This window comes from Microtus ochrogaster, chromosome 18 (assembly GCF_000317375.1).
Source record: "Microtus ochrogaster isolate Prairie Vole_2 chromosome 18, MicOch1.0, whole genome shotgun sequence".
In the NCBI taxonomy this organism is placed as follows: Eukaryota; Metazoa; Chordata; class Mammalia; order Rodentia; family Cricetidae; genus Microtus; species Microtus ochrogaster.
The window spans coordinates 49,305,833-49,328,356 of NC_022020.1; the positions used below are offsets into that span (position 1 = coordinate 49,305,833).

General features: G+C 39.6%; 2 protein-coding genes across 2 annotated transcripts in view; one reads left to right on the forward strand and one right to left on the reverse strand.

The window, feature by feature from the left end:
- Txnl1 (thioredoxin like 1) overlaps nucleotides 1-15,277 on the reverse strand; it is a 29,313-nt gene extending 14,036 nt beyond the window's left edge. Inside the window, exons 1-6 of the mRNA XM_005356194.3 lie at nucleotides 14,975-15,277; nucleotides 8,094-8,190; nucleotides 5,962-6,135; nucleotides 3,493-3,615; nucleotides 1,716-1,785; nucleotides 216-388 (exon numbers count right to left, since the gene is read on the reverse strand). Coding sequence (XP_005356251.1) covers nucleotides 216-388; nucleotides 1,716-1,785; nucleotides 3,493-3,615; nucleotides 5,962-6,135; nucleotides 8,094-8,190; nucleotides 14,975-15,072 — 735 coding nt within the window. The 5' untranslated portion in view covers nucleotides 15,073-15,277. The remainder of the gene's footprint in view (nucleotides 1-215; nucleotides 389-1,715; nucleotides 1,786-3,492; nucleotides 3,616-5,961; nucleotides 6,136-8,093; nucleotides 8,191-14,974) is intronic.
- A 6,515-nt stretch (nucleotides 15,278-21,792) lies between these two features.
- The window catches only part of Wdr7 (WD repeat domain 7), a 276,473-nt gene continuing 275,741 nt past the window's right edge, over nucleotides 21,793-22,524 (forward strand). Inside the window, exon 1 of the mRNA XM_005356195.2 lies at nucleotides 21,793-22,010. The gene's annotated coding sequence lies outside the window, so the exon portion shown is untranslated. The remainder of the gene's footprint in view (nucleotides 22,011-22,524) is intronic.

Below are 22,524 nucleotides of genomic sequence, written 5' to 3' on the forward strand. Positions count from 1 at the left end.
GAATTTTTACACAGGTACTAACACATATCACCAATTGAGATAGAGTAATCATAAATATCTCCAGCTTAAACAAACGGACAAATCCCATGAATCATCCTCCATTCCTCAAATTTACCGGACAAACTTACTTTAAACAATCACTTAGAATCACCGAGGACACAGAAGAGCCCTGCTGCTCACCAACTAGAGAAGATACAGTAAGGAAATGCACTCACAGTTACACTGTTAACATTCTGAAATTTAACATAACGAAGAGGGACAATGCCATCTTCTTTAATGTCATCTTCTGTCAGTTCCAGAGCTTGAGTTGGCTCACTCCTTTCTGCCTCCTCAAAATCCATAGATCGGGGTAGGTTGATAAAAATTTTTACATATTTAGGACCTTGACCTATAAAATGATTTAAAGAAAGAATTGAAGTGCTAAAACTACAAACACACTATATTTTCCTATATCATCAATGCATCTTATACAGAACCTCTGTAGGGCCACATATATAGACACACAACAACATACACAACTTCAAAACCCTCTACTAAAAGTTCTAAAAATCTGAATATTGACAGTCAATCTTTTTCCTCTAATACTCATTTGCTGGTATCTTCTTAGCCCAGTTTCATTCTACATTAGAATATCTGCTAAATATTAGGAATAAAAACACACACACACGAGTATACACATGCGTATATACATAAACAAGTTTCTGCCTTCAGTGCCAAAAGCCACACTAGGAGCTGGTGTGGTGGGCCACGCCATTAATCCCTGCACTTGGGAGGCATAGGCAGGCAGATGTACATAGCAAGCTCCAGGTCAGCTAGGGCTACATGGTGAGATTCTGTCTTAAAACAGAAAGAAAAGTTACACTATAATAAATACAACATTATCAGTGAGGAGCTACATGGAAGGTGGCAATGGATTCTGATAGTATATGCAGGTGAACAACCTTTTATAAAATAAAAAATATACTAAGTTTTATGGTTGCCATCAACTGGCATATTTTGTTACCCACGAGGAAAACATCATTAGCATTAACACTTATCCAAAAAGAAATTAATCGTAAATTAGCATATCTTACTTTTCTTAGATATTAGATAAGGAATATGCCCATTTTACACCACTTAACTCCTTCACTGCCAGTATATGACTTAAAACTCAGATATGTGGCTGATTTAATCATACTAATTTCCATAGAATTTATCTACCAAGTACTTCATAATATTTTATTATTGAAAACTTATTAACATAAGAAAGTATATAAAAACAAACAAGTAGACATTATTAAACAAAACCTTGGCCAGGCATGGAGGCATACGCCACCTTTAATCCCAGCACTCAAGAGGCCTGGCCAATCATTATTTTTGATTCTAAAAAATTATTGTTAAATATCTAAAAATGAGAGGAAGAATCAGTACTCTGTAAATTAAGGGGAAAAAAATTTTTACTTTAATTCTTAATAATTCCACATTACTTGGCCATTTATAATCTTCAATGAACACATGGAAGAATGACCTCTATTTTTCAGTTCCCAGAAACCACATGGTGGCTCACAACCATCTGTAATGAGGTCTGGTACCCTCTTCTGGCCTGCAGGCATACACACAGACAGAATATTGTATAAATAATAAATAAATAAATATTTTTAAAAAAAGTTTTAAATGTAAGCTAACAGGCTTAACAAAATAGAAAGTCAGTTTTTAATTAACCGTCCTTTACTCACCATTATCTGGTCCTTGAAATTTCATGGAATACAGTTTAACAGGTTGGTTGAATGCCACAGTAATAAGTAGCTGTGAGGGAAACAGTTTCAGCACAAAATGACTTGTCAACACCATGAATTAAAAAAAAAAAAAAGGCTAAGGGGAGCTAACATAAAGGTGGCACAAATCTAGTTCATCTAACAAAACCATTGTAATAAAGAGATTCTGTATGCTGAAATTAACTTCATTAGTTTGACAGTTAAGAACAGCCACTATCAATTACTTATGTAAAAAATGACAGAAAAAAATAATAGGTAAAGGAACTTAAGATCTAGATCTGGGGCTGGAGAGAGCACTGACTGCTTCTCCAGAGGACCAGCATTCAATTCTTGCACCTCCAAGGGCACCAGGTATAATGTGATACAAAGACATATAAATGCAGATAAGACACCCATTTGCATAAGTATTTTAAAAAAAAACAACTAAGATCTTGTGACCTACAAACTGGAAAGTAACATACATTCCCACAAATGAAACAAAATTCTCAAATAAAATAAATGTAGTTCTTAAATTTTAATATGTAACACATTTTTTTCTAGTGTGCCAAATACTTAAGTCATATCACGTGACTACTGAAAGGTAATGCAGCCATGAAGAAAGATGGACCCTCACATGAACTGTGATCTAATTTCACAAAGCAGGACTCTTGGGACCAGGAATGTGGCTCAGTGTACACAATGCTCTGAAGTGGTGGAAGGAAGAAAGGCCTCCACAAACTTCATTCTAAATTTCTCTAGAAGGCCACATAAGGAACATACCAATGCTGTCTAGATTCTCTCAGAAGCTCTAAGTTATCCATAAAGTTTCTTTCCATCCAAAACTGTTTACTGCTAAACTCCTACTCTGTAAGAAAGACTTCCCTTAACATAAGATTTCAGCAAAGCTGTAGACAATACTACAGTCTACACTGTCATGTTTTTAGGCCACTATACACAGGAATACAGTATGAATCATAGTTCTTAAGTAACCCTAGATAGAAGAAAGGGTTTAGACTTATTTCAAAACCATACTAAGGTCTAAGAACACAGCTAGACTATTTCCTCTGGTTACTTAACTTACTTTTTATACTTGACTTATTAATAATGTGTCCAAACAGCAAGCATGACATGTGCAAGGAGCTGAAATGCTGGGAAAAAGCAGGTGAGAGGGAAAGCTAGAAAGAGCAGGTCAGCAAGACATCCGAAAGATGACAGCAAAGAGTCATTAACTCTTACAAGAAGATGCAACAAACATGCAGACTTCAGACTTTATAAACATTGGTGCCCGAGTAGAAGAGAAAAAGTTCCCATACAGTGGAATAGGGAGTAAATTAAGGAAAGCAACACCCAGAAAATAAAGATGACATGATCGGTGTTTACCCATCTTTCTCCGTGGCAAAAGCAACACAGGGGAAAGAAGAAAACAGTGTTTTTATCTGGGACTAAGCAGACAGTCTTCTACGGGAAGGCTTATCAAGCCAATCGCTACTGCTCAGACACAAACTATCTGGATAGAAAAAACACAGAAAGCAGTTCTTAAAAAACGACCAAGTGATGGTGGTAATCTAAGCAGCGGTGGGGCCAATCATGAGCGCTGCAATGTTCTTCAGAGCACATGGCACCTCACACAGAAAGGAGATGGATCTGGACAGTGATGGGATAGGAGTCAGAGGGATGTAGTCATAAGGAGAACACTACAGAGAAACAAGAGCACGGAGAATGACAGTGCCTACTAGCTTTAACATAGGCGCCCAATTACCTGCTCATCACAGTCAGATTCCAGGAAGGACATGTCTTTTCGTAAACAGTTGTCAAAGCCATGCTCATCACTTTCATTAAGACATTCACAACCAGCTTTGTTAATAAAAGGCATTAAATCCATCTGAAACAAAAGAAATAAAAAACTTAGGCAAAGCACTTAGCTTTAGCATAAAAATTATAAAGACTCAGATCTATGATTCTTTCTAGATTTAGCAATTTTGAAGAAAATGTTTGTTTTAAAACAGTTACTGAATTTTTATAATGGTCTTTTCCTTTGAATTTCTGACGGAAATCTATCACTAATTATTAAAGCAAAATCTAGGCTTACCCTATATGGTAAAGTATTAGAAATCCAACTTTTAGGTCTCAGTATTCCCCAGGACACTTACTACAAGGAGCTTATGAATTGTAAGTATATATTTTGTGTATCCCAGAAGCCTCTTAAGGGGACCCAGGACACTTGTAACCCAGCACTTGGGAAGCAGCTGTAAGAAACACAGGGCTGAGGCTCCACCTTGGGCACACAGTGAGTCTGAGGTCAACCTACATGAGACCCCCATCTCAAACAAAACCAAACCATACACAGCAAAAATAAATGTACACCAAAAACAACAACAACAACAAAAAAAGAAAAACCCCACCAAACCAAAAGAAGCTAACAACACCAACAAATCCTATCATCAAAAGATGATCTCTGTCTCCAGGACTTCATGAGAGGGCAAATCCTAAGCGACAAGGACAAGCTAGCAAGCATCAACAACCCAATCCCATTCGCCCTAAACAGTACTCTGTATGAGCCCCTAATGGGCCCCTCCTCCTTTCATGACATCCAGGTAAGAGCAGGGTTCTTATAGTATTTTCCTACGCTTTCCTTATTCTTAACTGTGTTTAAGATGTTTTACAGAGTATATGGCTTCCTGTGAGATACTTAAAGTCTGACCCAGGGATGATCCCAAGGTGGGCAGACCCATACAACCTCAGTTCAGGTCCTGGTACTACAAGGACTAAAATCAAAGGTGATCATGAAATTACCACATTAGTAGACTCTTACTAGCTTAGCTATAGATAAAACCCCCTCAAAGCAGATCAAAGAGCACAAGATTGTAAGTAATGTTTTAGGAATTTAGAGGTTGCTTTTCTTTAGGTCAAACAAATTAAAAGCACTAACAATGCAGTTGAGTCTGGACAAATGTGCCCAGGGAACTTATTTGTCTAATCATTTCTGAACACAAGCACTATGAACCCACACAATGTAACTACACTGCAGAAAACACCACTTACTCCACCTCCTCTTTCCTCCAACCCATTTCCCAAGTGTTAGAACTACTTTATCCCAAAAGCATCCTCAGGGGCCAAATTAGAAACCTGTCTTCTAGTCTTCATGCTTGGCTGACTTGTAAATAAACTTTATCTTTCTCAAAACTTGCTTTAGCACACCAGAAGAATAGGTATCAATGACCTAGTTCAGTAATTATCAACCCCAACTCAAAAAATTTACACTTTCTAATTGGGTGCTATTTTAAATAAATAATAATGGTATAGGCTAACAGAAAATAAAGATTCACATGCACACAAAGACAAGCTGTCATGTCTATCTGACTAGTTTTTCAGCTTGAATTTAAAGGGTTTACAGACAGAAATACACTGGTTTGCTTTACTGTACTAAATATAAACTTTTTAATGTAGTAACTTCAACTTGAGAAACAAGTGTAGACCATAAAATACTATTTCTAAACTCTGCTTCCTCCCCGAATAATCTCAAACCATGCAAAACTGCTGCACTAGAACTATTTATTCTATGTAGATTAAAAATATTATCCTTTGAGTTCTTCAGCCTCCATATCCATTTAAAAAAAAATAGTACCCTATTGCTAAAATACATTTAATACTATACTAAAGTTACATTTGATTCTAAGCCAAACAAAAATAGACTATAGGAGGTTAGGTATAAGGGACATTTTACATAACTATAAAAATGAGAAGTGTTTTCTTTTTTTTTTAATATTTATTTATTTATTTATTATGTATACAATGTTCTGTCTGTATGCCTGCAGGCCAGAAGAGGGCACCAGACCTCATTACAGATGGCTGGGAGCCACCATGTGGTTGCTGGGAATTGAACTCAGGACCTTTGGAAGAGCAGGCAATGCTCTTAACCACTGAGCCATCTCTCCAGCCCGAGAAGTGTTTTCAATGCCATGTTCTCCACTCACGGAAGGGAGGCACGCACTAGAATTATTTAATAGTTTAGAAATCAATTTCGAGTGACAAAGAATTTAGCAAAAGAAATTTAGGGGAATGTGATTTACAATGTAGATTTATGAGATTTATGGTTATAACAGACCAACAAAACTCAATAGCCCACTTTAGTTTGAAAAAATTTTGAATTAATAAGAAAACAGTAAATTTCAATTCAACCAAGTAACACCGAATTTAAGATACTGATCTTGCTCTTCTGATGACATACATAGCCCTTCGGAATGTCCGTGTCCTCGTTGCTTCCAGGATCATTTTCTAGATGCTGCTTGATTTTCTCTTCTAGTCCCACAGCATCTGCTCCTTGATACTGATCGATTCTCACTTTGTTTCGAAAAAACAAAAATGTAGGTGTTGCTGAGATATTGTTCGTGGCAGCTGTTCCCTACAATAGGAAAATTAAACAGTGAAAAAATTAAAACAAATCTTATACCATTTTGATTTTTCATTCTACAACTTTAAGCAAATTAAAATAGCACAAGTCCTAACCAGAAATGTAAAACAATGTACTCCTAATTATTATTTAAGAAAGAACAGACTGGGCTGCAGAGAAGGCGGTTCTTCCAGAGGATGGGAGTTCAATTTCTAGCATCTATATGGCAGCTCACAACCACCTACATGACTCCAGTTCCAGAAGATTCAATTTCCTCTTCTGGACTCTGTAGGACCCAGGCACACATTACTCAGTCAGGCATGACAAATGAAAAAAAAAATTTAAAGGCAGCCCTATAAGAGAGTTTCTACGGAGACACAGCTACATTATCCATACACCCATATAGAAAACAGCTGCCTTTATCTCTTCAGACATTAGTTCTACTGTCATATATTTTACCCACAGAAGAGCTATCTTCTAAAAATAGCAGAAATTGCGCTTTATGGTAAGCAGCTTTCTTATAATTTCACAGTATGCATTTTTCAAAAAGAAATAACCAAAGGCTGAGCATGGTAGTGCCTTTAACCCCAGCACTTGGGAGACAGAGGCATGCAGATCTCTTGAGTTTGAGTCCTCTGGTCCTACACAGAGAAATCAGGTAAGCCAGGGCTAAATAAGACTGTCTCAAAAGAAAACAAAAATAAGGAAGGTAATGATGAGTCAAAACAAACCACTGCTGCTAAGAAAAGGTATCCACCTAAAACAGAAGAGCCAATCTATACCACCTGTCAAAGAAAGGGACATGGCAATGTTTTCTGTCTTGGAAAAGGGGCGCGCTCATCCATTTTCTACTCTTACAGAACTGACTTCAGGTCATCATTAAAATAATAGCTATCCTTTTAAGTTTTGCTCTAGTTCTACCCTTTAATACTGAATGGAAATTAATACTAACCAGAGCACCCTATTTAAACTCTTCATGATAAGACTTAAAAACCAACAGAGCAGGTCTGCCCTCTCACATATGTAGACTATATGAAGAGGTACAGAATATATATCATTCAAAGGAAAGAAGCATAAAGGTAACCAAGGGATATCTTCTCTAAATATCACAGGTGACCTACTGGAATAGTGCTACCTTAAAAAAAATAAGAGAGACAGAAATATGAGCCATACATGTGATCGTAAATTTCCTGGTATGTATAATAATTTAAAAAAGTAAGGTAAATAAAGTCAATATATTTTAGTGAAGTCGATATGTACATTTTCAACATACTAAATATATAATGAAACAATTTTCTTTCGTAAACTAATATACCTAAAATAAGGACAGTGATACTACCCATTAACATTTAATGTAGGAAAACAAAACTAAAGTGTGCAATGTCAGGTTTCCCTACCATTAGAAAAGTTTAAGACAATTCAGATTGTGCAAAAATATTTGCAGAATATACTAAACAAAGTACTTTTACCTCTAACACACAGCAAACACTTACCAAAAAAAGTAAGACATCCAAAAGAAAACCTCTTGGAATAGGTAACTTGACAAATGAGGTTCTTAAGATGAAAATTAGTTAATGGGGAAATCAAGGAAATGCAAATTGAAGCTACTTTTACTGCAACAGGTAAACCAAAAACAGTATTTAGGATGATGAGGAACTGAGCTTTGTATCATATACTGTTCTCAACAAAGCAGAGTATAACCACTTTGAGGAGAGGGTAGGGACATACTTTAAAGATAAGATTATAGTGATGAAATTAAATCTAACTATTATCAAAAACTCTCCACTATAACTTTATGATCAATAAGCCAATGCCTCAGCAGATATAGAACTGCCAGGTAACCTGCTACTTTAACAACACTGCATTAATTTCACCTCATATTTTTAAAAAAACTTGAAATAAAACACTTTCATGTTGGATTTCGATCTATTTCATGAAAAACAGAGTGACAAAAGGCTCTTCTGCCTTACCTGGCACTGATGTACATCTACTTCCAAGAAAACTGCCTGTGGATACTTATTACTCATAGAACTGAATGCTGGAGCAATCCTCAAACACGGTCCACACCTGTGAGAAAGACAGAGCTATATTCAGAAAAATAATATAAACACTGTACTAACTTATGCTATAAAAGCATTTATCAGGTTAAATAAAATAAGGCAAACTGATATTCTTGGCACTCTAATATATCCATCTGGGTCATTTATAATACTGATAAACACCAATATCGCTTTAATGAGTACAGAAACAATATTAGGTCTCAGGCTTAAGACTGTAAAATCTTTCTGTTTTGTTCTCATTGAAAGAATATAGCTGGGCAGTGGTGTACAGCTTTAGTCCCAGCACTAGGGAGGCAGACACAGGTGGACCTCTGTGAGTTCCAGGACAGCCTGGTCTACAGAGCGAGTTCCAGGACAGCTAGGGCTGTTGTTACACACAGAAACCCTGTCTCAAAAAATCAAAACTAATAAACAACAACAACAAAAGAATACAAAGGAAAATAAAGAGACATGTCTATAAGCTGAAAAAAAAAATAGTCAGTGTTGTCAAGAAATCAATCCTCCTTGACTTGGATTAATATACAATCCCAAAATTTTTAAAATGAAACTAACAAATTTATACTCTAACATTTATGGGGAACATCAAGAACAACCTAACCTAAGGTTAAAAGCTTTAAAAAAATTAAGAAAGACCTATCATAAAGCTTTACTAATTAACAGCACACAATGAATTAGGTTGAACATGTTATTTGAAAACTTTTAGAATTCAAAATGACCCTAAACCCCAAAACTGGATATTATATCAGCCCTCAAAAAGTGTGGATAACAGAGCATTCAAAAATTTCAAATGTTCAGATTTGAGACATTTTCCTGGTAGAGTCTATGTATGTTAACTATCCCAAACCCCAACAAACTCCAGGGTGAAACACTCTGAACTCACACATGTCAGGAAATGAATACACAGCTCGTAACCTAACACAATCAATCACCATCTAAGAACTAAAAACAAAGCTCAGTGTGCAAGTGCACGCCTTGAATCCCAGCACTTGGGAGGCAGAGGTAGGTGAATTCAAGACCAGACTGTTTACACAGAAACTCAGGCATCATTAACATATGAGGCAATTTTAAGCAGTCTAATATATATATGAAACTACTGAAAATAAAGATATTTGAAACACTATGTAAAATAATCTCAAATTTCATAAAAAATTATAAAATAAGTATAATCAAAGATTGAGCAAAAGAAAAAGAATAAAGGCAAGTGGGGCAATGAAGAATATAGCAAACAGACTCAACTTTAATTATACCACTAACATTATAAGTAAATAACTTAAAAAAACTGGCTGAACAGGTTTTTCTTAGGGAAAGTCCCCCTTCTGCTTTTTATTCTGGGGGTGGGGAGGGAATCAGTGATATTGAAGATGGCTAGTAGCTTTGTTATGAGTTTGAGTCTCATTTGGCTATAAAACAAATCTTGTTGGAAAATATATGGAAACAGGGAATGAGCAACCTCTTCCCTGGTGTTGAAATACATCCCAGCTGGTCCCTGGTCTGGTTTGTAGAGATTCTGTTAGTTGAATGCTATAAAGGAGAATGGCTTTTTGGATTGTGCCAGCATAGCTAGCATTGTTAACCAACTGTAGCAGGCTCTGCAAATAAAAGTGATAGTGAACCGCCTCCCCCCCCCCAAAAAAAAACCCGGGCTGGAGAGATGGTACAGTGGTTAAGAGAACACTGGCTGCTCTTCCAGAAGTCCTGAATTCAATTCCCAGCACCCACATGATGGCTCACAACCATATGTAATGCATGCCAGGCAGTCTTTAATCCCAGCACTCGGGAGGCAGAGGCAGGTGGATGAGTTCAAGGCCACCCTGGTCTACTAGTTCTAGGACAGGTTCCAAAGCTACAGAGAAACCTTGTCTTGAAAAATCACACACACCAAAAAACCCACCACCATATGTAATGCAACTGCTGCCCTCTCCTAGTGTGCATGAGGACAGAGCACTCATGTACATAAAATACACGAATAAGTTTTTTTAAAAAGAAAATAAAAAACAAATTATGACTAAGTGTGGTGGTGCACACTTTCCATTCCAGCACTGGGGAGGTAGAGGGAGGCTGATCTCTGCAAACTGGAAGACAGCATGGTCTACAAAGCAAGTTCTAGGGCATCCTCAGCTACATAACGGAGAGACCCATCTCAAAAAACATAAAAACAGAACTGAAGGTCAAAAGTTAAGTAAGCTGTTCAAAATCCAACATTCTAGTTAGCAAAACAGCCGGCTACAGGTAGGGCAATTTATAAATCCAATCCAATCCAATCCAATCCCAGTTCTTTTAAAAGTGTTACTGAGTTTTTATTAATAAAAATTTCCTCACAGCTCTAATATTAAATGATATTCATAAACCTGTTAACCTCTTCCCTGCCTTCTACAATAGCCACTGCTCTTATCTTCAGTAAAGCTTGTGTAAACATATATACAAACATGGATAAAGAAAATGAAAGCACCCTGTAAAGTCTCATTTCGGAAGGCTTGTTTTTCCAGAGAGGATAACTTTCATACAGGCCATTTCTGAATGTATTGTTGTTACTAAAACACAGCTATGTACATAACTGGTTCTGTAAATCACATAAAATATTTATTTTAATAAACGTTATTAATAAGATAATATACTTTGGCCACTTGTGACATTTCACAATTCACAAAAACGTTAATTCTGGTCACCCCATTTAACATTTTACACCTGCCAAGAACAAGGCTAGGGGAAAGCTCAGTAGCAGATCGTTTGCCTAGCATGTGTGAGGCCCTGGGGTCAATCCCCAGCCAAAAAATAAAAACTCCAAAGAATAACGTCCTAGACTCTAACTCTTTAACCATTTTCAAAAGTCCACAACAGATCTCCAGCGTTTAGTTGCTGTTCTTTATAAAGCAATGGCTCTACTACATGCTCTTCAAGAGACCATATACTCTTGAAAAGAGTAAGACTACAAAATACAATTCGATTTTCATATAGTTTAAGTTAAGGCAAAACTAACAGTGTTAGAATCCAAAAGTGATGGGAAGGAGGCCAAAGATGCAAGAACCTGGGACTGTTAATGATGATGTACTTCTTATACTTAGTGTTGGTTATAAAGATGAGGTCCCTTGAAAAATTTATCCAGGTACATATTTTAGTAGTTAGTGTACTTTTAAATGTTAATCATCAAAAAAAAAAAAAAACAAACAAACACCACTAGCATCCTTCCTGAATGGTAACTGATACCTAACCACTTACAAAATAAGGCCCGCTATAAGAAAACATACAGGGTAAACTGTCTATAACAGAAAGATCTGACTTACTGGGGGAAAAAGTGATATACTCACAATTTCGAGATAAAAATCATTCCTATTATACAAACGGGGGAGAAACCATACATTCTTTTAGGTTAGTAACCAAAACAATAGAACAGCACTGTTGATAATTATTCTGGCCATATTTAAGAAGCAACTATATTTAGAGACAGTATTTTGAAAATCTTATCAGAATAGGAAGTTTTTAAAATGACTTTTTAAAGATTTATTTTGTGTGTTTTGCCTGCATGTATGTATATATACCACACTGATGTCTGAAGGACTTGGAGGCCAGAAGAGGGCATCATATCCCCTGGAGCTGAACAGGTGGTTGTGAGCTACCAATGTGGGAGCTGGGAATTGAACAAGGGTCCTTTGAATGAACAGACCATGCTCTTAACTGCTAAGCCATTTTTCCAGTCCCCAGAATAGATATTAACATATAGAATTCTCTTAACAGTACCAATAGGTCAATTTAGTCTCATCTTGTCAGGAAAATATGAGAATAAACTGGACTGTTGTTGGGTTATAATGTTAAGATTATAATGCAGACAGAATTGTAGTTAATTTGTTCAGAGCAATCTGTATTAAAAATGAATTAAAGCAGAGATTGAAAAAGATGTAATATGCCAATGTCCACAGTAGTTTTCATTATTTTTAATAAGCAAGCACAAGTGTCACCCACAGACAAATGGATAAAATGGTACATACACACAATGGGATATATTTGCAATCCTGATGCATGCTATGCTACAGATGCACCTTGAATGCATGCTAAGTGAAATGACCAAGAAGCATACACTGTTATGGTTGCACTCACATAAGATGGCTAAATTGGCCAATTCCCAGAGACAGAAAGTGCAGTGAAGGCTACCAGGGAAGTAGGTGGGTCTGGAGAAGGTGAGGTCTCACAGGTTTGCTCTTCTGGAGAAGTGAGGATGGGGAGTTACTACTTAACCGGTTCAGTTTCTACTTGGGATGATAAAGCCATTTTAGGAAATAATGGTGATGACGACGTACTACTGTGAGTGTACATAATACCACTACGTTACACTCTTTCAAACTGCTAAAGTGACTGCATATAGAGGTGAACACCCATAATTCCAGCATTCAGAAGGCTATGGCAGGAGGATAGTCTGAGCCTCAAAAAGAAAAAAAAAAGTAAAATCAATGTTATGCCCTATACATTTTACTCTAAAAAGAAAAATGGGGCTTGGGGTGTAACTCAGTGGTAGAGTGCTTGCCTAGTTTGTTCAAAGACCCTGCACAAACACTGAAGAGTTCTTGAAAATTTCTTGAACAAAGCAATCTATATACACTGCTTGAGGAAAATTAATTTAGACCAATGGTTGATAAGCCATGTGCAATTTAGCTTAAAGTACATCATTCAAGTGAAAAATCAGATATTAGAAAAAAATTATGCCCTTAACCTAAAATGAGGTAACATTAGCTTTCCCTGAGCAGTTTGGACAGACTTTACTGGACATGGTTATTTGCAAGTCCAGTACAAATAAAGCCAGTTACACTGCCAATGAGCTCAGGGTGGAATGAATGCTAGGACTGCCGTGTTTAAAAAACATGAAGGATATTTGATATTTTAAAAGAAAGAATGTTAAGGGTAAATACAACCTTACTAGATTCATAAATGTTACTTCAATACTCTTTTAAACTAAAAATGCGATCTAAATGTAAGCACTTAACTTGCCTTCAGTTTTCACAAAACTGTTATTTTTATTGAACTGAGTCACTTAACAGTAAGTATAATCTAGCTCTTTACCACTCAATCCCCATGCGTGTGTTAACCACGCTGCAGCCTGCTAACAGGAGTTGCAGCAGCAACCATGTCCCCCACCTTCCTCACGTCAATCTAGCTGCTCATTACTCTGCCCCTGGTACGGTGAGGGGGACAAATCACTGAACCGCAAAAGCGCAAAAGCTCCAACTGACCAAGATTAGAAGGACGGACTAAAAATGAGAGGCCTTGAAGCCATGATCCTCTCCTCTGCTGTAGTCTAGCCAACAAATGTGCAGGTACTCTCCTAGTACAGAAGCTACAAAACGCGACAACATCGCCAAGGCTCAGACACGTTTCTAGAGTTCCGACATTCCCTTGAGACTTGTATTAATATATATGCCATGGCCCAAGCTCTTCCATTTAGTAAATGTAAAAGTATCATGTCATGTGGGTACTCTATTTCCCTCTATTAATTTTTTGCCCCTTTCCAGTTCTCGGGAAGACCGGCTCAAAATGAACAACAGAATCCCTCTTAGCTGTTTTCATGTCTATTTGTACCCCAATCGCCTAACGCTATCTACATTTGTATGTTCCCTCCAGGATTAAAAAACAACACAACTAACAACACGCACAAGAAAACCTGTTACATAAACAGCTGTACTGGGACTAGATTACTTCAAGTTGGTATATGCGTAAAAACTGCCAGGTGCTCAAAGAAAGATCTCTAAACCTCCTAACTACATACCGCTTATATACAAGAGCTGTGTAAATACACGCTGAATTTTGGCTCTTAGGGCCTACTTCCTATGTACATATAAGAACATTATTACACACCCGATAAGCGATCCACCAGTTTTGTGTCCTTTACACTGTGACTTTATCCAAAGACAATTAACATCTTTTCAGATCTCTATCATCTAAAATCATTAAGTTTAAAAGGTAATTTGGGTCAGAAGGTGATGGCGCACACCTTTAATTCCAGCACTTGGGAGGCCGAGGCAGGTGGACCTCTGTGAGTTCGAGGCCAGCCTGGCCTACAAGGGCTAGTTCCAGGACAGGCTCCAAAGCTGCAGAGGAACCCTGTCTCGAAAAACCAAAGGGGTTAAAAAAGGTAATTTGGTCACCACAGAGGCCTGTCCAACCGGGGACATGTATACACTGTATTCTGTGTCTGTTATCTGCATATACAAAGGAGCCTGAGAATACCAAGCATGGTACAAGCATGTTATGCACATGAAAAAACATTGTGTCCCATTAACTTAATTCAAAAGGCACCAACTACGCCTTAAGACTACATTATTAGGACTAGATGGGCAGCCACAGCTGCATCTTCCAAATGCTTTGCAGAAACGCAGGCGAAGAGAGAGCAAAGCGTTTGGAAAATTAAGCCTTGAGAGACACGAAAATGCAAGCGATCGCCGGCTCTTCCGAAGGACAGGAACCGGCGCAGGCAGCAGAGGCTGGGACTCCTACAAGCTGGAAGAAGTCGCGGGCCGCCCCCGAGAGCAGAGCACATCTGCGAATTTCAAGTCGGCGGGTTGGCATGTCCTGAGCCTGGAAGACCCAGCAGAATGGTCCCTGCGCCCGCCCGGACGTCCCGGACGCACATCTGAGACCCGCTCCCTAGAGCCGAGGCCTAATCCCGGCAGCGGCCTGGGCTGTGGTCACCGCCGGACATTCCAGAGCAGAAGCCGACAGGAGAACCGGGACCCGGAAAACGAGGCGGGGGTGGGGGAAAGGGACCCACACAGAGGAATGCCAACAGGGCCCAGACTCAGCCTCACCCTCTCATGGTGAACTTGACCACAGCAAGTCGGGAGCCCGCCCCACTCAGCTCCGGCTGGAAATCTGGATCGCTGCCGACCGGCTTCACTCCCACCATCCTCACGGAGAGCCCGGCAGGGCGGCCGCGACGCTTCCGGCTTCAAAACTTAAAAAGAAAGGCCTAGAGAGGCCCAGAGGGGCTGCGGGAGGCCGGGGCCTGGACCGGAGCGGCGACCACGACGTGTCGTCCCCGGAGCTCGGAGTGCCGAGTCACGCCAGGGAGCAGACAAGCCGAGGGGGAGGAGACGGGCAGGGAGGGGAGCGAGAGGAACAAGGCGCGCAGCACCCAGCAGCCACCGCGCGGAGGGAGCCTCGGCGATGGAGCGTTCGACGTCATTTCCGCGCCTTCCGTTTGCTTGCTCGGCTGAGCCTTGCGCTACCGGAATGGCGCAGGCGCAGGCGCAGGCGCGGGCGCAGACACAAGCACAGGCTGTGAGAGTGGGCGGTGCCGCTGGCGTTTTGAAATTGATTCCCTAGCTTCGCTGACCTGATGTTTGGTTTTGTATTATTATTATTGTTGTTGTTGTTGTTGTTATTTTACTGAGGATGGACTCGGGGAGACTGGGCGGCGAAGGGACTCCCTCCCCCTTTTTCCATCGTGGGCCCAGGTTGCTGCCTAAGGCCATAAGGCAACCTTTTGCAAGAATTTTGACAGTGATCCTGTCTTGTATTCTGGCCAATTCCCCACGCACAAAATTGATGTTAGAAACGTTTCTTGCCGGGCGGTGGTGGCGCACGCCTTTAATCCCAGCACTCGGGAGGCAGAGGCAGGCAGATCTCTGTGAGTTCGAGACCAGCCTGGTCTACAAGAGCTAGTTCCAGGACAGGCTCCAAAACCACAGAGAAACCCTGTCTCGAAAAACCAAAAAAAAAAAAAAAAAAAGAAAAGAAAAGAAACGTTTCTTTAAGGATTTCATTACATAGGGGTGCCCTTTGAGCAGTCATTCAGAAAGTATTATGTATCCAAATTTGACAAAAACTAGACACTGGCATTTCTTCAGGAAGCTGGAGTCTAGTGACAAACAGCATAGATGAATTTAAATAGGAAAGTTGGAAACAAGATGAACTTGTGACAGAAAGTAAAGGATGAAATGTCACTTCAGAATTCAATCTTGTAGAGGCAGTGGGTTTAAAAAGGAGGGGGGGTATGAAGTGGAGAGGGGAAGTAGGAGGAGGATGCCAGAGGGTTTGGAGTGGGAGGGATGTTCAAGCCCACTATACAATAGTTAGTTAATACAGTCAGCTGGAGCTGTGTTAACAAAATACCACAGAACAAGTGGCTTACACAACGTACAACTCTCATGGGCCTAGAAACTAGAAGTCCAGAAGAGAGGGAACTGGTAGAAACCAATGTGACAGAAGAATTAATTTCCTGGGGTCCTGTTTATTTTTAGGTGACTTCCTTTGCATTGTTGATTCACATATGCACAATACAGGCTCATCTGTTCCTTTTCTTAGAAAGATACCAGTTTTATTAAGTTAAGACAGGATGGCTAATTATGAAAGGGGAGGGGTATGAGAAGGAAAACCCTCCCTCCTTTTGTCCTGAGTCTATCACTGGCTAATACCCAGGTGTTTTTGAAATAAGTGACTAGGCCACAGATCAAATAATGACCCCCTTTCTGAGACACTTCACAAACCAGATTGTTAAAGCCATGCAATGACACCAACAACAAACACACGGAGAAGACATCATGGGCACACTCCCATTTCCAATAGCATTTTAGACAGCAAAATATCTTTATGTAAACATAGCCAAGGAGGTGAAAGACCTCTACAATAAAAACCAAAAATCTGAGAAAAGATATTGAAAAATACACTAAAATGTGGGAGGGTATCCTGGGTTCATGGATCAGAGGAATTAATACATAAAAATGACCATCCTACAATTTACAGGCCCAATGCAATGTGAATCAAAATATCCACAACATTCTTCACAGAAATCTGAAAAAATTGTAAAATTCATATAAAGTCAAAAACACCACAGATTGAGCAAACTGAGCAAAAAGAAGAATACTAGAGGATTTCCAGATGTCAAGATATATAATCAAAAACAATATGATATTGGCACAAAAATATACATGTACACCAAAGAAACAAAATACAAGACTCAAGCATGGGCATTCATAACTACAGTCACTTGAGGCAAAAGGTATACACTGAAGATAAGACAGCATCTTTAACAAATGCTGATAGGAAAAGGGAATATTCACCTGAAGAAGAATGAAAGTAGACCCATGCACAATTGACTTTCCTACATAAAAATCCCAAATTAGTCAAAGACTTTCGAATCAAAACTTGAAACACTAAAAGTGCTAGAAGAAAACAGGTCTTCCCTGAGATACAGGTGTAGGAAAGGACATTCTGAATTGGATACCATTTGCTAAGGAATTAAGGTCAACAACCAAAAACTGGGGGCTCAAAACTAAAAAGCTTATGTTCATCAAAAGAAACAACCAATCGAATGAAGAAATCTACAGAATTTGCTGGTTTACACATCAATCAGAAGATCAATATCCAGATACACAAAGCTCAATACACAACGCAAGGAAATCAATGACCCAATTATAGAATGGACTAGAGAGATCTAAACATGGAGTTCTTAATAGGAGAAACAGAGAGTGCTGCCACAGGTTCTGTGACCTCCAAACAACTTATACCATTTTCTAATTCATGTCCTTCTCTTCCCTTGCCTTTTCTTCTTTCTTTTTTGACTTTTTTTTTTTGAGACAGGGTTTCTCTGTGAATCTTTGGCTATCTTGGAACTCCCTCTGTAGTCCAGGGTGGCCTTGAACTCACAGAAGTCTGCCTGACTCTGCCTCTCTGAGTGCTGGGATTAAAGGCAAGTGCCACTATCACCCGGCCCTTTGCCTTTTCCTAGCTAGGAATAGTTATAACTCCTGGCTGTCAACAGTACTGGGAACACTGTGAAAAACACTGGCCTGGACACTTGGCTTGCTGGTAGAAGTGCAATGTGTCTAGATGAGAGAATACTGAATTGGGCATTTCACATTCACATTAGAGACTCTCTGCTCAGTAGAGTGTCAACAGATGCCTATAGGGAGAGGGGGGACTTGGACAGTATGATTCCTTAAGGGGCCCATTATGCCTCTAGAATGCACCACTGAACTGCTTAGCACTAACACAACTGGTAAGCACAAATACTATAGCTAGCTAGTGAGCTCAAAGACTCACTTTCCTACTACAAATAGAGGTCGTTTAGTTTTAAAAATCAGGGCTACTTTTCTTTTCCCCTATTATCACACCCACACAGACTAGACGTGTGCTACCCTGAGTCCTTTTGAAAGTTTTGAAACAGGGGTTTTCTCCATAGCCCTGGCTGTCCTGAAGCTCACTCTTGTAGACCAGGCTGACCTTCCACTCAGAGATCTGCCTGCCTTTGCCTCCTGAGTACTGGGATTAAAAGCAAGAGCCACCACTGTCTGGTACACTTGGGGTTTTAAAAATCATATTTATTTATAAATTTTGTGTGTATATATGGAAGCCCATGTTCCACAGCGTGTCTGTAAAGTCCAGAGGACATATAGTGGAAGTCAACTCTCTCCTTCCTCCATATGGACAAGTTCCAGGGATCAAACTCAGAGCAGCAAGCTTGGAGGCAAGCACCCCATCCATTGATCCATCTTTCCATGCATAGTCACTCATTTTTGATGTGGTATTTTTTTTTTTATTTTTCAACTCTGCCTTACATTAAAAAAATTTAAATGTGTAAATACCATTTGGAGTCTGGAAGATTAGAAAGAATTTTGCAGATAAAGATATATGAAAATTTCCAGGATAGAAGTCACAGTTGAAATTATGAATGTTGATGATCTAATCAATAAGTAGAAAAGGTTATAATGGGAAGTTAAGGACAATTATACATGGAGTAAAAACAATGGGAATTAAGAAAGAAAGAGGAAATTGGAACATGATAAAAGTCAAGGGCCAGAGAACAAAAATATGAAGACTGAGAAACACCCTTGAAAGTAGTGAGGTTTTAATAGACTGTCATGCAAACAATCAATGCGATTCAATGAATTATAAGTAGAATCAGCTTAGCATTCAAAGTGAATTCGTTAGAGCTTGAAGCTTCCAAAGTAAAAGCTCATTGCATATTCCTATCTTAGAGGAGGTGAACTATTGTGAGCACCCCTTACAACAAACCACAAAGGCAAGCAGAATGGTTGTTATGTCTATTTATTTTATTGGTGAAAAAAACCTGACAGATAAACTTGCATCTGTGTATTTCTCTATGGGCTACACTCTGGGTTACACAGAAACCAACATAACATATTCATGGAACCTTAGCTTTTCTAACTTACCCCTTCCTTGCCTGAATGTCTTCATAACTACAAGTATTATATACAATAATAAATATGCAAACCAAGATATGCATGATAATTATAAAAAGAAATCCAGACAGCTGAAACAAAGATTATATTAACAAGTAATTGGGCTTTCTGTATCAAGTAATCCATCATTTATCTAAGCAGAATAAGCTTTGATGGGTGAACTTTTCAAAAACATGTCATCATTTTTCTATCAATTTACATAAGCCTTTTGGTTTCATATTTCCTAGAATTTCCAAGAAAATTTGAGAAGAACCCACTAGACTCAAACCCCACATGAGGATAATTTAAGACTGTATTCTCAGGACTGGAGAGATAGCTCAGCAGTTAAGAGCATTGCCTGTTCTTCTTCCAAAGGTCCTGAGTTCAATTCCCAGCAACCACATGGTGGCTCACAACCACCTGTAATAAGGTCTGGTGCCCTGTTCTGACCAGCATACACGCAGACAGAATATTGTATACATAATAAATAAAATTAAATAAATAAATAAATATTAAAAAGACTGTATTCTCAAATGGATGTGGATAAGTCTCACCACTCCTCAGGGAAACATTTTTAGAGATTTCTAGAGTGATGCATACCACGCCCAGTGCCCATTCCTTCCTCATTTCATATGGGTGTTGAGAATCCATTTTCTGTGGGCTCTACAGTCAGCAGTACCCTCAACTGAAACTTCTCACACCCACACTTCACTATTCTTTGGTCCAGGTTATCTCACTCAATACGACCTTTTCTAGTTCCCTCCACTTTCCTGAAAATTTCCTTTTTTAAAAAATAGCTGTATACATACCACATTTTCATTATTCATCAGTTTAAACTCATTGGTTGAATGGACCATTTTGGTTTGCATTTCCCTGCAATTGTGGACAGAGAAGTAAAGGACATGAATGAAAAAAATAACACTGGAGTAGGTTTTCAAGTCTTTGGGCATATGTCAAAGCGTGGTACAGCTGGGTCATATGGTAGATTTACTTTTTTTCTTTTTGAGAATTCTCAACACTGATTTCCAGAGTGACTGGAGTAATTTCTTACCCACAACACAGAACCAGACAGAGAAATTACTGAACTCCATGAATAGAGAAGTCTGCTTTTGTGCAATGCTCCTATGGAGAAGAGAGAACGGGTAAGTCCTCAGGGCTGGAAGGGAAGAACACGGGTCAAACTTCCTCCACCTCAGTGCTGCTTCTGTTCTCTCCTCTCAGCTATGAGTATAACCTCTTTGATGTCTTGGAAATTAAAACAGGCTCAATCAATAACTTAGGTTTGTCCGTCTTCCTCCCAAATGTTGGTTATTATGAATGAATGAATGAATGAATGAATGAATGGAAGGAAGGAAGCCAAGGAGATTAATACATTTGTTGCAACTGGCTGGTTTTGTTAAAAAGATAGGAAAAATATTCATTTCATGTTTTGTATTTTTTCGTCTTTATAAGCTCTGTAGATTTCCAGGTAGGTGAGAATTTTGCAGTCCTACTGCAAAAAAGCTACTGCATAATGAATGCACTTGAGAATTTTCTTATTAAGCTTCAGAATCAATAGGTCTGAGGTAAACTTTGGCTTTTGGGGATGTGACCTCAAGGAACACACTGAGTAGCAACATCATAATTGGTCTTAACCTAGAGCATGGGACCTTAAGGTTCTTGAGCAGAGCAGAATCAGTTCTTTCAGACAGTATAATTCCCTCACTAATTTGTCCAAAAGCATGCTGAAGTTTGGTGTGGGTAAAAGGCTTCCTATCAAAAAATTGTTATTTCTGATAATTACAAACTTTTTCTTTACTTTATTCCAAGTCTGGACATCTTCACTCCAGAAATATACGAGAAGTACCAGTATCAGGATGTTTCCTCATAAGCTATAGCAGCCGGCTTCTGTACTGTACTTAACGTAAAGAAAAAACAAAACACACAGCGAAGAAACAGCTAAAAAATGTTCATTGTCCTCAGCAATTAAGGAAATCAAAACTTTGAGATTTCATCTTACCTCAGTCCGAAATGTCAAAAATAACTGACCAAAAATGCTGGAGATATGAGGGCAAGAAATAAGAAATAAGAGGTAAGCTAGAGACATCACAGCGTTTAGTTAAGAAGACCTGGATGTTTTCCCAGGGTAGAGTGTGTCTGTGTCCTGGTCCAGGGAAGACCTGATTTCCTAGACTGACCATTCCATCCTCGTATGCTATTCCATCACCTTACAAAGGATTAGAAAGTGAGAAGGGACCTTAGACTAGATGCACAGTAACCAACATGGCGGAAGCACACTTACAGCAGGTTCCAGTCGCTATAGTAACCAGACTACGCCTACTTCGGCTGGGCGTGCTGAGAAACCACGAACCCTTTCCACCCCGCCTCATTTTTGCGACAGTTGCAGGGCACGTCACGGCAGTCGAGGCCGGTGTCTGCTGACTTACGGCAAGTGAGGCCGGTGTCAGCTGATTTACTGCAGCAGCAGCGGCAGTGGCAGCGGCACCTTGCAACCCAGGCAGGGTGACGGTGGCTGCCTGGGCGTGCGGCTCCCCGGGTTCGCCCACCCGGATTCACGGCCGCCTGGTTTTCCTCGCGTAAGCCCACGCCTTTGCCATCTTTGCGGAGGCGCCTAAAGCATCTCCCGCAGACATGGTTATCGCCTGAGGTGAAGCTTTGACAGGTAGGAGCTTTGAAGCCCCTCGGAGAAAGCCTAGCTCTAAAACTTAGTCTTGGAAGGCAGGGGCAGAGGTCAAGGGTCACGAGCCCTGCTGGGCTGGGGACCGTTCCTGCTGTCAGATTGTTATGGTTGATTGCTCTGTGTGGTGCTTCAGGTCACCTGCCTGAGCCTTTTCTCAGGAGCGTTGGAGCTCATCAGGGTGTCTTTAGGGCCCCTAGCCTGTGACATTTATTGCTTGTGAGAGTGGCCCTAGTCCTGAGGTGGACTGCTTGGCTCCCAGGGATACTCTGAACTGGGTCGGGTGACTTGCAATGCTTGCGGGTGTTTATTGGCGGTGTTTTGGGGGCAGCATGCTTGCTTTGGGATGCCTATGTTCGGATCTACCTTTCCCTGTTGGTACTACTCTTCAGTTGGCATTATTGGCTAAGGGCAACAATGCCTGTAAGAGGTACATCTTGGAGCTGGCGCTTGATTGCTCTTTTTTTAGGACTTGCTTTGACAGGATGTTTGCTATTTT